Genomic DNA, 16,385 nt, shown 5'->3' with positions numbered 1-16,385 from the left:
AGTTGTATTATTAATACTCCTAATTATGGATTAGTAGATACTAGTTCGCCTTGTACTGTTAAAAAAGACCCAAAATCCTATTTTGTATTTAATGACACTTTTGATAAAAAGCAGGAGTTAATAGTTGATGGGTCTAAATATAAAATATTTGCACAGGAAAATGTTAAATTAGCATTTAAGTCACATAAAGTTATATGTTTGCAAATAGGTGTAAAAAATGATGCTCCCAGTTTTGTATTAATTTCTTTAGAAAATAGTCTAAAATTAAATATGCTAAGTTTAGATAACAATATTGTATTAGAATCAGTTGATGATAATCTTGTAATTATTAAAAACAATAATTCAAATAAATATATAACAATATAAAAAGGTGATGTATTATGCTATGTTAAGTTAGTAAAATAAATAATTTTATTTTGCTTTATAAAATAGAGTATTTAAATAACGCAAATATGAATAAAATATATCCGACTTTACCAAATGAATATACTGAAATACAGCAGATAGATCCAATTGCTTACCGCCTGAATAAGATTAGTGAAATTCAAAAAGAAATAGAAATTGAGAGAGAAAAGAGATTAACATTTAGTAAAAAGTAACATAAGGCAATAAAAGTAATTTCTGCAGTTGATGTAGTGTTAATTAGAAGTACAATGACACTAGGAACTGTTGGAATTGGTTTTTTAGCCACAATAGTAGCAACTCCAATAGCTATTGCATGTGAAGGTGCAGCATTAGCGATTGGAGCTCTTTCATTGATAGGAGGTCAAGTGAATAATAGAAAAGCATGAAAGCATTAATTACTTGCTAGTTCAAAATTAAATACGATAAGCGATCATATTTCTAAAGCTTTAGTAGATGGGAAAATAAACGATAATAAATTTGAGCTGATACTTAGCGAATTTGAAAAGTTTATAGTTATGCTTGAAGATATTACGACAAAAATTAAAAAAGATATTGATGAACAAACTAAAATATCATTATTTAATAAAGAAGAGAAGAAGCAATTAATTTACTTCAAATGAGATTTAGTAAATCCGAAGGATCAATGCGAAGTAAATCTGAAGGTTTAAAAAAAATGAAAAAACAAAATAACTATATGTATAGGTTAACATATTTATTATTTATTAATAAATATGTTTTGTCCGTTCTTTTAAGAATGAAGTAAACGTGAAAGAGATTTGAATTAAAAAAAACATTCGGAACTTCTCGGATTTGGAAAAGGAGGCTTTGTTGTTGATTCAGGAAGTCACTCTATATTTATCACTGATTATGGACACTTTCAAATACCATCAACTTATAGTGATGATGAGAAAAATAAACTTTATAAACTTATCAGGAATGAAGATAGTGATTTTTATGAAGTAGAAATTGAAATTAAAGATCATAATAAACAATGGAGTAATGTTAAAAAAAATTATAAATTGACAAATGATAAATAAATATATACTTCAATTAGAGTGTGACTTTAAAGAAAAAAAATTAATATAAAGTATTTTGTTAATTGCAGTACTAACAGGGTTATTAGAATCAGAAGACGTCACTTATAAAGACTATGAAATTAAAAATATAATTAATATTGAAAAATATAAATAAAAACATAACATAAAATTCTATGTTGTGTTATGTTTTTTTTGCATATTAAAAAATGTCGTTTTTAAACATTACTGATCCTGAAAAGAGAAATCAAGCTATTGAAGAATACAAAGCTTTGAAAAAAATAGTACAACAAAATGCTCCTAATGAAAAGATTGGTGAATCTAATTTTAATCAAGACTTGACAAAGTTGTATAGTCCACTCATTGAGAGTCAATCTGGTATGAAAAGAATAAGAATATTGTTTGGTTAAACTTGAACGGAAATGCACGACCAGAGTGTGTAAGACCAAAGTTTTCAATTAATAATAGTCAGGATAACTAAAAAGAAGACAACATTTGAAAAAAAGATACACACCACGATGGAGTGAAGAAGTTTTTACTATATCACAAATTCAGTACACAGATCCTCCAACTTATAAAATAACTGGCAATAATAGTGAAGAAATACAAGGTACAATTTATGAACGAGAACTGCAAAAAACGAATCAAGAAATATTTAGAATTGAAAAAGTGATTCGCAAACTCAAAAATAAATCACAAGTAAAGTGGTATGGATATCCTGAATCGTTTAACTCATGGGTTGACAATAAAGAGTTGATAGATCTTTTAGATCCATAATAAGTAGGATCTTCGAACCAATGCAGAGTAAGTGTGAAAGACTCATAAAAGTTGTGGTAAATTTTATATATTAAAATATATTTAAAATTGTGGCTGGATAAATGGTTGAAAATAATAAATGAGCCAGAGCATACATTTCTCTACTACTTCTCTGTATTCTATAAAACTGAGAAAAATAAAACATTTTTTAGAAACATTTTTAAAACTATTTTAGTTTAATAACTTTTTATTTGAATTAAGTCCCGGTTTAGGAAAAACTAGAGCCCTAGGCACTAAAACATTTATGGGACCCATTTTTGGGTCAAAGTTATTATTGTAGGGCTACTTTTATTTTATTTTTTTATTTTGCTAACATTAAAATGTCGCAGTACAATTGTATGCCGTATATATAGTGTTACAAATAAAAAAATACCAATATCAGCATAATTAAAATAAGATAAACACTCACATATATAAATATAAGAATATAAACCCTAAAATAAAGTAAAAATTAAAATAAAAAAGTATTAAAATTCAAGTCAATTAACAATTTTCAAAATATTAGAAGTATTTGAGTATATTATCAAGTGAAAAAATACATTTTTTTAGATTGAGCTTTAAAAGATAGAAAGAAATTGGTTGATCGAAATTCTGCAGAACAATATTAATTCATAGGTGGGGTCAATATTATTTCATAGGTGGGGTCCACGAAAAGCAATGCAAAATTAATCAAATTTTGTGTGACAAAACGGCTTATTTAAAAAATTTATGTTCCTCTTATAGTATTTGTTGTTAGTTTTGAGTTGGAAAATATTGTTAAACATTTTTAAACACGAGCTTTATATAAAATCCCAATGTTTTTTAAATTTTTGGTAGATACATAATTAATGTGTTGATTCCAGGAGATCTTTTCATCAAGATAAACGCCTAAGAATTTAGTAACGGAATCATTTTTTACTTCACTTTCGTCTATATAAAGTTGCGGCAAGTTTGTTGGTAAAAATTGCTTTTTTGCAAACGAATGGAATAGAGTTCATTTGGTTTTATTAATATTTAAAGTTAGCTTATTGCATATAAACCAATTTGATATATGTTTTAATTCTTTATTCATAGTGGTAAAAAGTTCATAAATATTACTGCGTGAGAGTAATAGATTGGTATCATCTGCTTACATGATACTTATAAGGTTAGAAGCTTTATTCAAATCATTTATATATATCAAAAAGTAGAGGTCCGAGGATTGAAACTTGAGGAAAACCACATACGATATCAAGATAACTATTTTGATAACCGTCGTTACTAATTACATATTGTTTTCTTTTTGTTTAGTAGCTTCTCAACCATTTTAAAGTAAAATAAAACCTTTAATTCCTTAATATTTTAGTTTTTGTAGTAAAGTATAACAATCTACTGTGTTGAAAGCTTTTGATAGGTCAATGAAGATACCTAACAACTACTGTGATTTTTCAAAAGATTTTGAGATTTCATGCACAAACTGAATTGTTGCATGTTCTGTTGAGTTACCTTTTTTAAAGCCAAATTGTTTGTTATATAGTAAGTTATTTTTGCTAAAATGTTTGTAAATTCTATTAGACATTATTCTGTCTAAAATTTTTGAAATTACCGAAAGAACAGAGATGGGACGATAGTTGCTAATATTTAATCTGTCAATCTTTTTTAAAGATAAGAGTAACTTTAGCAACTATTAATTGGTCTGGGAATATTCCTTGATTAATAAAAGCTTTAAAAACTTTAAAAAGAACATGTTTTAATATACCGAAACAGTCTATAATTACATTTCGATTAATTTCATCTGCTCCTGCTGCTTTGTTTCTTTTCGAAGAATTCAAAGCTACATCAAATTCCTCAAAAGATATTTCTGAGGTTTACTCATCAGAGCAAATGCAATTATCCATATGTGCGAGTAAATCACTAATGGAAGCCATCGTATTTGGAATCTTATTTGATAGGGAAGGACCTATTCCAATAAAAAATTTATTAAATTCATAGGATATGGCTTTTGGGTCATATAAACGTCTGTTATCAACTTTATCATCTGCAGCAGAAAACCTAAGCATGATTTTTGTTTTCCGGAAATTTCTTTAATGATTTGCAATGTGCGTTTCAAGTCATTTTAACATTTGTTAAATAGTTCTGAGTAGTAATTTCTATTTAGGCTTTTACGTATTTTTTCAAATAAATAATTCTAAATTTTATATATTTTTACGCTTACAGGTGTTTTTGTTTTTAGATATTTAATATATAACTTCTGTTTAATTTTTGACGATTTTTTTAATCCCTTCGTAATCCAGGAACTACTGAGTTTATAATAAGTAAATTCATTAATGTAAATATATACCAATGCACATGAGCTTTTTCTTCATAAAAATCAAAATTTTTTGTGATAAATCTGGTTTTATTATTTTTTTAAACTTAGTCCTTTTTTTTTTTTAATGTATTTTACATATCTTTCTTTACATTTATAATTAGGACATTTGCAATCACAACTTATAAAGGATATCATAATTTAAAAAATCGGTATTTTCATACCATATGCCCTTAAATATTTTTTTTCCCATACCTTTTATTAATAAAACCATTCATTTTATTATCAAAATCAATCCTGCAAAAAGTATCTGATTTGATAGGCATCAAGCTCTGCATGTCTTATCTCTCCTAAAGCATGGTACTTCTTTATAAAGCATGGTACTTCTTTGCTCATTTTAAATTCGCTTTATTTTTGAAAGGTCCATAGAAGTTCTTCTTTTAAGGCAAACTCGCGCTGTAAAATTCGCATGCCCAAAACTATTAATATTGATATTGCTTTGCTTTTTCGTCAAATTCATCAAAATTGTCTCTCCTTTTTTTCTAAAATACTTTCTAACGATGAGAACATCAAAGCGCAAATTTTTGCGATCAATATGTTATGGTAGAAGAGCTCTATTTTTGGATCAAAAATTATCCAAAGTACAAGCAAGAAAAAAAATTCAAAAGTTTCCATTTTATTTGCAATACATTCAGCTTTGTGTCTGGTTTCACTTTTTTTGAAAAGGATCTGCAGCAATCTTATTCAATGCTGCCATAGTTATTTAAAAGAATTGAGAACTCAAATCATTATCAAAAGCCCAACGCGTTTTTGATAATGATTTGAGTACTTTTTTGTTCCCGATGTATTGTTTTAAGAAAGTCCAGAGATGCGTCAAATTTGGAAAATACGTATACAATAGTTGTACAAAAGGAAAAAATTAACTTCAAACAAGAAGCATTCTGCCGTAGCTTGTCCAATAAAGTTTAACGAATGGGTAGCACTCGGTATATATACCGCATGCTCATTGCTTTTTTTTCCTTAAAATGGGTTTTCTAAACAAAACCGTGTCTTGGATTCTGTATTGTAAAATTTACGAGAACACTCAAACGGTCCAGAATGCTTTTGAAACGCTTGCGTACCAAAAACTCCTAAAACTGACGTAAAGTAAATATTGCCCCACTTTTAAGGATTGGTTGAACGACAGTCCTTCTCAATATTAGATGTATTTCCGCAAGTAATGCATCGGATCTAACTATGTGTTGCTCAAGATCATTCGTAGAGCTATCATTCTGAGGGCTTGATTCACTTTTATGAGCAGGAGAATTGCTGCTGTCAAAATGATCAATTTTATCTCTTTGTGATTAAACCTGCAAATAAACTAATACTGCTATAAATATCCATTTCAAAATGCTTAGAATTAGGTAAAACATACAATAAGTAAAAATTAATCTTACCATTTCATTTCTAAAAGTTTCAAATTTTTCTCTTAGTGAGAGAGACGGAGGAAAAGACCCTTGGAAAAATGATGTTAATTTCTCAATTTTTGTTAAATCAGAAGCATAATTGATTTTTTTTTTTACCTTCGCTAGTTTACTTTTGTTTGACTTGCTAATGTATAATCGTGGCATGGTTTAATTTATGATAATCTATGATAATGCATAAGTAAACAACTGTCAGTTTTTGTATTAAATTATAAATTGAAAATGTTTTAATAAAATTCGACTTAATCAGAAAATTAGACAGAAACGATTATCAATTATGTGTGTATGTGTAAGTGTATTTGTGTTAACATGAAAAATGAAACAAACACTTACTTTCTTTAAAAAACTTGCAATGGATTATTGTTATGATTTAAAACTACATTTATATATCATGAGCAGTCGCGGCGCAATGGTAGCGCACTTGCTTCAGAAACAAAGGATCTGTGATTCAAACCTCACCTCTGGGCAAATTTTGAAACGTTGGCTAGGAAGGAGGCGCGAACTTTAAATTAAATGTTCATTTGCGGTGCTCCAATTTAGGTGCCCCAAGAAATCCTTACGGACTTATCTGTGATAAGTCCGTAATGATTTTTCGGGGCACCTAAATTGGAGCACCGCGACTGATATTTAAATAAATTTCAAAGTTTACTTTGCAATTTCTTTACTTTGCTTTTTCTAAACATTTTAAAAGTATCAAGTCTCTACAGATGAGAACGCAAAAAAACTTAAAGATACGCTATTTAATTGTGGGATTACTATGCACAGAAATATTTTAAAAAGTTTTTTAATAAAGTAGAGTAATAATAAATATAAGTATTTGAATTGCATTATTTGCATAATTAATTAATTCACATTAATTTTAAAGGGACCCTATTTATTAGGGCTCCTAGGTTGTTGCCTAGTCAGGCCTATTAGATAATCCAGCACTGATTGAACGAATAAAGTTTTTTATGAATAAATGAGTAGCTAGTGTGAAAACTAAAAGAAAACAATCGTCTAAATACATTTTCATAACACATTATATTCATATTCTTGTAGCATTAACGTCACAATTATGATCAAAAGATGGTCAATCCGATCCGGCCGCAAATACAATTTTTCCAGCTGGAATGTCGGAATTCATTATTTATCTTTTTTTGAGGACATTTTGACAAAGACTGTGTTAATTAAATCAAACAAATCATCATTCTTTAAGGCAATGAAAAACTTTAAGTGGACTTAGGTAAAAATACAAATTTCTTAACAACCACATCATTTTTTGTTTGAGATAAACAATTATGTAAGTTTTTCTATAAGTTTAGGAATATTTTGGTGCAAAAAGAGTTGCTACCAGTTTTGAGCTAACAAACTAGCTCTTCTTTATCAAAAATGTTACCTGTCTCTGAGAATAATCTCCTTTTAAATGTAACTTAAATTTTAAATAGCCAAAAAACATATGATGCCTAATACAGTAAATATTTCACTTTTAACGTAATTTGAAAAATAGAAAACAAAAAAATTATTTTAAATATACTTATTATACAGGTTAAAACTTTCAATATATATATATATATATATATATATATATATATATTTATATATATATATATATATATATATATATATATATATATATATATATATATATATATATATATATATATATAAAACGTAGTACTTTAAGTACTTTTTTGTTCCCGATGTATTGTTTTAAGAAATTCCAGAGTAAGTAAAATTTTTAGTTGCATGTTTTTTTGCTTGAACTTTTATGTTATAAATGGTAACAAATGGCAGAAATCATAGCTAAAAAGCATGTTAACTAGCTTTTTACGTTTCTGGCCAAGAAAACCTTTTATAATGACTTACTTTTAATAATACTTTGATCCATTTATGTATTTTTACTCATTAGAAGCAAACATTTTATGATCCCTTATAAATAAAATATGAAAAAACTAGTTTTTAATGTTTTATTTTGGTTCTATCAAGCAAAAAAGTCTTCAAGGAGGAGTTACACTTTAAACCAAGTGTCTGAAGCAGTTGCAATTGCAAAGTGAACCAAAAAAATCAAATAAACCGCTGCAAAATTAGCATTCGTTTTTTAAACTTTGCAAAATAATGTTTTTGGCATCTATAAGACTAATAAACCTGGCCAAGCAAACACCAACATTTTAAGGAAAATCTAATTTAAAAATAACTGTTGCTTATATTAAAAATTGGTTTAAAGAAGTCAAAAAGTCTTTGAAACAGGAAACCATTGATATCAACAAACTTGACAACCCTCGCATAATCATGAACATTAAGGGATCGGGCTTTGAAGTTGTTCGAAGAAAATATCTCTATGCGCTACTGGGTCAAAAAACGTTTGCAATAATGCAAATAATTGCGAAAAAAGGCGTTTGCACCTCTTTTTAGCTGCAAAGTCTCAGAGAAAATGGTTTTACCAATGACTATTTCTCCTGGACGTTAAGTTAGTGATCTGATAAATATCTAGATATACACCATAAGAATGGGTTGTAGGCATCTCCGGTAAGGACGGGCAAACCTCTAAAATATTTTTCAAGTATTTATCAAATGGTCATGCAAAATGACTTTGCAAAAACGATGTTAAAAAACTCGTCTTAATTTTGTTGATCGTCATAAATGCCATTTAAACATCGAGACCGCCAAACATCGAAAGATAAACGTTTTAATTCTAATTTCTCTCCCTTATGAATTTGGACCCTCAAGCAAGAGTGTGAAACCAAGGCTTTCTTAAATCAACAGTTAATAATTTCATTTACTCATCAATGTGTATTTTAAATTGATTTACTAAAATCTGGTTGGTACCTTAGGAAGTTCGATGCAATAGATTTGACATTCTTCTAGCCTATTGCCAGAAAGTTAAACTGGTTTTGGAAGCTACGATGTTGTTTTCAATGTCCCTAAGACCCTATTTTGCAAAAAATTGCAGCTGCAAGAGTCAGAATTAACCTCACAGCAATTTGATAGTTTTAAAGAAAACCGTGAGAAAGATTTTTGGTATGGATCTGTGACGGATATAACGTTTTTCGATTTATGGAAGAATATAAACAACAAAAGCGAGTGACAAAAGTGAGGAAGCGTTCAAAAGAAGTTCAGAATGTCTTTTGAACGATCAAAAGACGTTTTTTTAGGAAAAAAAGCCCGCTGGGTACTCTATTCTTAGCTATAAAAGTTTAAAAAATTTCATACCAGAATAGATTGTGATGAAAAATGGACACTGTGTGACGTAGTAATTTAACAAAAATGTTTGGAAACAGTCACAAAAAAATCAAACTCCATGATAAACCGTTTTATTTGACCAAAAGAAACCCCAAATGAACATATTCCAAAGAGAATTAAGTGGTTGAAATGGTTTCAGATAAAACGACATCAAAACTTCAAAAAAGAAAAAGAAAGGGCAGAAAAAAAGAAAAATAAACTGAAAATTTGTAGAGAAGATGAAACTTGATAAAAACTAATATTTCAAGTTTAGTAATTTAAAAATGCAATGAAGAATATATAATACTTGTCTTTTATAATATAATATGTGACATTTTGATCTATAATAACATCATTTCTGATCCATACTTGTGTCGCTACTGTTTATTAGCCGCAATTGCGTTCTTTTATTCCATATAAAAATAAGTAAAAAATTACTTTTTTACTTATTTTTATATGGAAAATTAATTAGAAATGTTTAAAGTTAATATTTTTAAATGTTATTTTTAATATCATTTTATAAAAAAGATTTTTATTGTCATTTGATGAATATTTTCCACTTGGAGTTTTGTAAAAAGTCTTCTTTGACTCTTATAACTAACATTTATTGCCAAAAAAGGAAAAAAACTGGTTAAAGTTGCAACTTTTACCAGTTTTTTTAACCAGTTTTTTTCCTTTAACCAGTTTTTTTCCTTTTTTGGCAATAAATGTTAGTTATAAGCTCATAATTTTTCCTTAGGTGTAAGTACATACATAATATCACATGTGCACACATACCTACAAGAACATATGTATGAAACATATAGACGTATACACATAAAGCACATGCATATCTATATACATACATACATACATACATACATACATGCATCCATACATACATACATACATACATACATACATACATACATACATACATACATACATACATACATACATACATACATACATACATACATACATACATACATACATACATACATAAATATATATACATACATACATCCATACATATACGCACATACATGTAAATATATATATATATATATATATATATATATATTTATACATATATATATATATATATATATATATATATATATATATATATATATATATATATATCATATATATATATATATATATATATATATATATATATATATATATATATATATATATATATATATATATATATATGTATATATGTTTATATACATATTCACATAGATATACTTACACATATACACACACATTTATGTATACACGTATACATGCATGTCTATACACTGGTACATACACACATACACATATGTAGCAGCCGTTGCGTAGTGGTTAGAGTTCTGGCTCAGAACCCAGAGGTCCTAGGTTCGACGCCAGCTCTAGCCCAACAAGTGTCATTGGTACAGAAGGAGGCGTAATAAGACCATAAAGAAACTACAAAAATTTATATATTTATATACACATACATATAAATATACACAGTCATACACGATACATTTTACAAAGTATTTTTTATTAAACTATATATAACATTTTCAAGAAAAACTTTACAGAATTAGTATATAAGAACACATTATATATTTACAATAAAGTATTACTTTAACAATTATGTATTCTCAGGAGAAAACAAAATAAGAAACTTTAAAACCAAAGTTGAAAGAAATTAGATATTTTATCATTTAAAATATAATATATTTTAGTTTTTGTGTAAAGGTGAATAACTACATTTCTTTAAGATATCAAAATATTTTCAAATTATTTGTATCAAAAAATTATAATTTTGTATATTATTGTATAAAATTATTAGAACAACTTTTTAGATATGATAGCAGTCCTTAAAGAGCATGCATTGGTAAGTAATAACCTAATTGCAACATTGCCATTACTGGAAAAAACATTTTCGGTTTCGTTTAAGGTTAAACCAAATTCATTTTTATTAAATGATTATTCATCTGTTATTCATCTGACTATTGGAAATGATTTTACGCAATATGGAGATAGGATTCCAGGAGTATGGTTTTCAAGTGATGGCTCAGGAGCTTTGTCTATTTTTTCTTCAATTAATGGATATATTGGTTCTTCTTTTCTAACTAAACCATTGCAGTTATCTTTATGGTCAAGTATTAGAATATCCCAGTTTCAAACCGATAATATTTATATGTATGCTGTTTATTTGAATGGTGAAAATATTTATATTATTGAAAATAAACAACCACAAGCATTTATAAATGTCAATGTGTATGCAGCAAATCCATGGTACCAAGCTCAAGATGGTTTTATTAAAGATGTAAGAATAGTAAATGGAAATGAAGGTAGGGATTTATATATATATATATATGTATATATATAATAATAATAGCAATAATAATAACTACAATAATAACAATAATAGCAATAATAATATTTTATGTTGACGCTTTTAAGATCAAATGTAACAGGGTTAAGCCAAATAGAATTTTGATAGTCTATATTGATGGCAAAAAAGTTTCGATAAATATTGAGAAAAAAAATTTTACAAAATTTATAAGTATTAGAAAAATTTTTTTTTTTATAAAATATAAATTTTTTGAAATAACAGCAATTAAAAGTTGTTGTTTCATAGTTAAACAATATCTTTCTGCAGAGCTCCGATTTTAAACTTTTATTGATTTTTTCTACTCCGCTAACATAACTTTAGTGACAGTAGTTGGGAAAATGTATTTATAAAGAACAAAATAAATATACATATTGGCTGGTCTATATTCATCTAATAAAAATTCAAAGTATTCTTAGTCACTCTCTCCAACCCTTACTTTGCCTACTATATTTGATTTAAAGCAATTTTAACTGTCAGTAGGAATGCAGCAGTTTGTGAAAGCACCAAGTTTACAGCATTTTGGTAAATATCTCACTTTTAGTTTTTATACATTTTTATTTTTTTGCTGAGCATACGTTTCAATACACCTTTCAAAATATTCGTTTCAGTACATTAAACAATATGTGCAAATGCCATCTTGTCATCAATCATTAGGTTCTGAAAATTAAAGTTTTCTCTAAATATTTACTACTTATAAATATTTATAAAAGAAAAATTAAAACATCTTAAAGAGTAAGTTATTTGCAAAGACTGCATAAAACTACTAATTTGTTACTAACCGTAACTAATAATTAATTTTTAGCTTAATAAAATATTTAATGTAATGTTATTAATTTATCAGCAACATATTGATACATCAATGGTTGTTGTTGTTTTTAATATAAAATGAATATTGAAAATTAGTCATCACAATTCAGAAACCGCAACATTATGTCAATATACTATTAGGTCATTTTTTAAATCTATTATCAGGTACTTCAGCACCTAATACGAACTGCAACAAGTAGCTCAGCTAAAGTTTGGAAGATCAACAAGACCACCAACAAATTCTCTTAAAAAGATTAGCTATAAACGTTCATGTTGTCCAGTGCCTTTTTGCTTACCACTACTAAGAACACGTTTCTGTTAAAGAATGTATTAATTACACTTAAGATATCAATAAGAATGTCAGAAGAGTAAGAATTCTCTTTTTTTTTCCAAGTAAGAATTCTAACTTGGGAACTGGCTCTGTAAAAATTATACCAACGAAATAAAATGATGAATATAAGTTGTTAAAGGTAATTAGGATGAAAAATGTAAACGCTGAATATTCGTTCTTGACCTGATCTGGCATGAGGCGCCATTTGCTTTTCAGGCACTTGTGAACAGGGCAACAATGCTCTACTCTCATGAATTATCAAACCATATTATTGCTAATGCAGCCTCTACTAAATTTACTTTACAACTGCTGTTCTTCTCAGACCATCAACGAAAGGGTTCTCAAGAGATGTCAAAAAACCATGATAGCTAACCTTCAGCACACAAAGACTGTAACAGCTCAAAAAAGTGTAAATACATGAGACACACTCTTTAACTTGAAAATTTGAAGATCTAAAGAACATTTTGTCTCTTTAAAGAGCATAAAAATCATAAAAAACGAAAAGTCTAAGAGTTTTCTGTTACTTTTGTTTTTAAATAGAAGAGATGCATTGAAATCAGATGCTTGCTACCAAAATTTGATGAATCTAGTTTATAAGATGAAGGTTACCAATGACAGTGTAAGTAAAGACATTATTATTTATGCAGAAATACCATGAAAATATCACTAAAGATGATCGGCTGACTTAATAAGAAGAACATATAAAAATAATGCACACATTAATATATATATATATATATATATATATATATATATATATATATATATATATATATATACACACACACATATATATATATATATATATATATATATATATATATATATATATATATATATATATATATATATATATATATATATATATACATATATATATATACATATAAATGTATATACATATATATATATATACATATATATATATATATATATATATATATATATATATACATATATATATATATATATATATATATATATATATATATATATATATATATATATATATATATATATATATATTTATATATATATATATCTATATATATATATATATATATATATATATATATATATATATATATATATATATATATATATATATATATATATATATATATATATATGAATATATATTAAAGTGTGCAAAAAAAGGAGCCTACCCTGACTTCACTTTGAATGAATATATTTTTATTCTAAACAAATAGATAATTATATTTTTATGGATTTTTAAAAGATATGTACTAAAAAAACTATTCTTATGGAAAAGAAACTTTATCAAAAAAATATATATATATATATATATACACAGAACAGAAAGTTGCGAACTTTGTACTTGAGCCTAGTTCTGAATCAGAGTTGTCTGAACTATCTGACTCTTCTGAAACTGAAAAAAATAATATTGACTAGCATAAATTTGATTTTGAGGTCAATGAAGTAGAAAATGACAATAAAAAAAAAAGACGCGTAAATAAAAATCAATATTTTTTAAATTTACTGCTATTAAGTGCAAAGTGCAAGCCGCAGAATTTTTGTTGGGGATCTACAGAACCTTATGTAACCAGTTATAAATTTTTGGGAGAAAGTTTCACAGCTGCTTTAGATGATTTTGATGAATTTACACCTATTTTACTTTTATTTCAGTTTTGGTCAAAAAAAGTTACAGAATTAGTTGTAGAAGAAACAAACCTTTGTGTGCAAGTTTTTGGATAAAAATAAAAGGTTTTTTCAATCAATATAAATAAAATGTTTTTTCGATCAAAAAAAAACATTTATGAAACCGATTTATAAAGATTTGTCGAATTATATTGGTATATACCACTATGTTTTGTTTAGAATGTATTATTTGAAAAATAAGAGAATAATTACTTCTAGTTTTATTTTATATTTGACAGTTTTTTCGCACCATTTCTAAAGGTGATTTGATTTTGAAAAGTCTGACTCCATGTAATCCGCTTTAATTTTTTTTGGAAATAACTATGTAAGATAGGTTCTTAACATTTTATCTAATAATTGGCGTAATATCTAACACAAATGGTATTTCGGTAGCTTGACAATATCCATATTTATATGCATTCCCATAAATTGCTGAATTTCATAAACACTTGTGTTTGTTGCCTTCTTAACTAGACTTATATTCATCGATAAATTTTAAGTTTCATGGTATTATCTATTAGCGTTTAAAAATTATTACCATATAAAATTTGCAGCCCCCTCAAATTGAGGAGGGTTTAAACTTTATATGGTCATAGTTTTTAAACGCTAAATTATTTTAAAATGAATCTAACATTTATCGATGAATATAAGTCTAGTTAAGAATAGTACAAAAAATACTTCATCAACTTGTTGCTCTCACGTTTCACGCAGGGAGGGCGAAAATTTTGGGGGTTTTTAATCCCAGCCTCCAATCATCGCCATTTTTTTGCAAACCCTCATTATTTGACATAAGTATAAACATATGAATGTTTGGAGTTTGCTCCATGTCTGGAAGTTACCTATCTCGAACATCAAAAAAATCTCACTACGGCTCTGAATGTATGGTGTTGATATGGCTAACATGCTTATTAGCTTAACTCGAATACCTATGGAGACAAAACTATGATTCTAGCGTGTAGTTGATCCTTCCATGGATAAATGTATGATAAATGCGTGGTTGCTGTATAGAATTAAAACGAACCAGTTAAATATTTCTAAGCGTATCCAGCTCAACCTTCTTCAATTTAGCAACCAATTTGCTAAAAGTTAAATAAAGAAAAATAAACCAGTTGACAGACTCATAGGCCAACCATTAAACGAAAATTGATCCGATTTTGGTTTAAGTGAAACACTTTGTTGAAAATATCTAGTACCAGCATCGCAAGTTGATTTTCAATATGATAAGTTCGCACACTAATCAAACTAGTCTAAAGACTAGTCATTAACCGTCATTTTTAATCAAAAGAGTAAAATTTTTTTTGACGGTTTAGTAAAAATAATTTCTCCTTTAAGTAATTTTATTTTTTCCTTTTCTTAGGAGTGTATAACAAAATTTGCATAAATTTGTCAACAAATGCAAATGCAGTTAAAATAATTTCCAAGCAATCAAATTTTTAACTGATTTTGAACTATTCAAATTCTTTTATTAATTTTAAACTATTCAAATTTTTAATCATAATTAACTATTCAAATTTTAAATTAATTTTAAACTATTCAAATTGATTTATACATCTATCAAAAAAGTATTTCTTATTTTCGATTAGTAGATCAATAAGCAGCTTTAGGGTTCTAAATCTTTGCTTAAAAGCGTGAAATTTTTATAACTAGAGTATATGCAGTTGTTTTTTTTGATACAAATCCAAAAAGGCCAAGGATTTAATATTGATCGTTTTAAAGCTGTGGCGTTTCTCAATAACTTGTAGTAGAATCATTGGCCTACTATGTTGTTACTTCTATCTAATAACATAATTTACATAATAACATAACATACAATAGAATAATACTTTTGGAATGGATGTGCGAAAAGAATCCATATTCATTAAAATCAAATTTGTAGTAAAGCTTAAGTTGAAGACTATTTTCACTTTCTCTTGCTAGTGTCTTAGCTTTTTCTTTAACTTTAAGCAAACTTTTTAAATAATTCTTTAACTAATTCTTTAAAAATTTTTTTAACTAATTCTAGGCAAATTCTTTAACTATAAGCAAAATTTTGTAAAGAGTTATGTCA

The 16,385-nt window shown here is 26.9% G+C and overlaps 1 protein-coding gene across 1 annotated transcript in view; it reads left to right on the top strand.

Annotated features, from left to right (window-relative positions):
- The window catches only part of LOC136089498 (uncharacterized), an 88,612-nt gene that overhangs the window by 46,000 nt on the left and 26,227 nt on the right, over nt 1–16,385 (top strand). Inside the window, exon 3 of the mRNA XM_065815527.1 lies at nt 11,006–11,497. Coding sequence (XP_065671599.1) covers nt 11,006–11,497 — 492 coding nt within the window. The remainder of the gene's footprint in view (nt 1–11,005; nt 11,498–16,385) is intronic.

Source organism: Hydra vulgaris, chromosome 13, assembly GCF_038396675.1.
Source record: "Hydra vulgaris chromosome 13, alternate assembly HydraT2T_AEP".
Taxonomy (NCBI): domain Eukaryota; kingdom Metazoa; phylum Cnidaria; class Hydrozoa; order Anthoathecata; family Hydridae; genus Hydra; species Hydra vulgaris.
This window is presented reverse-complemented; position numbering and strand designations above follow the sequence as displayed.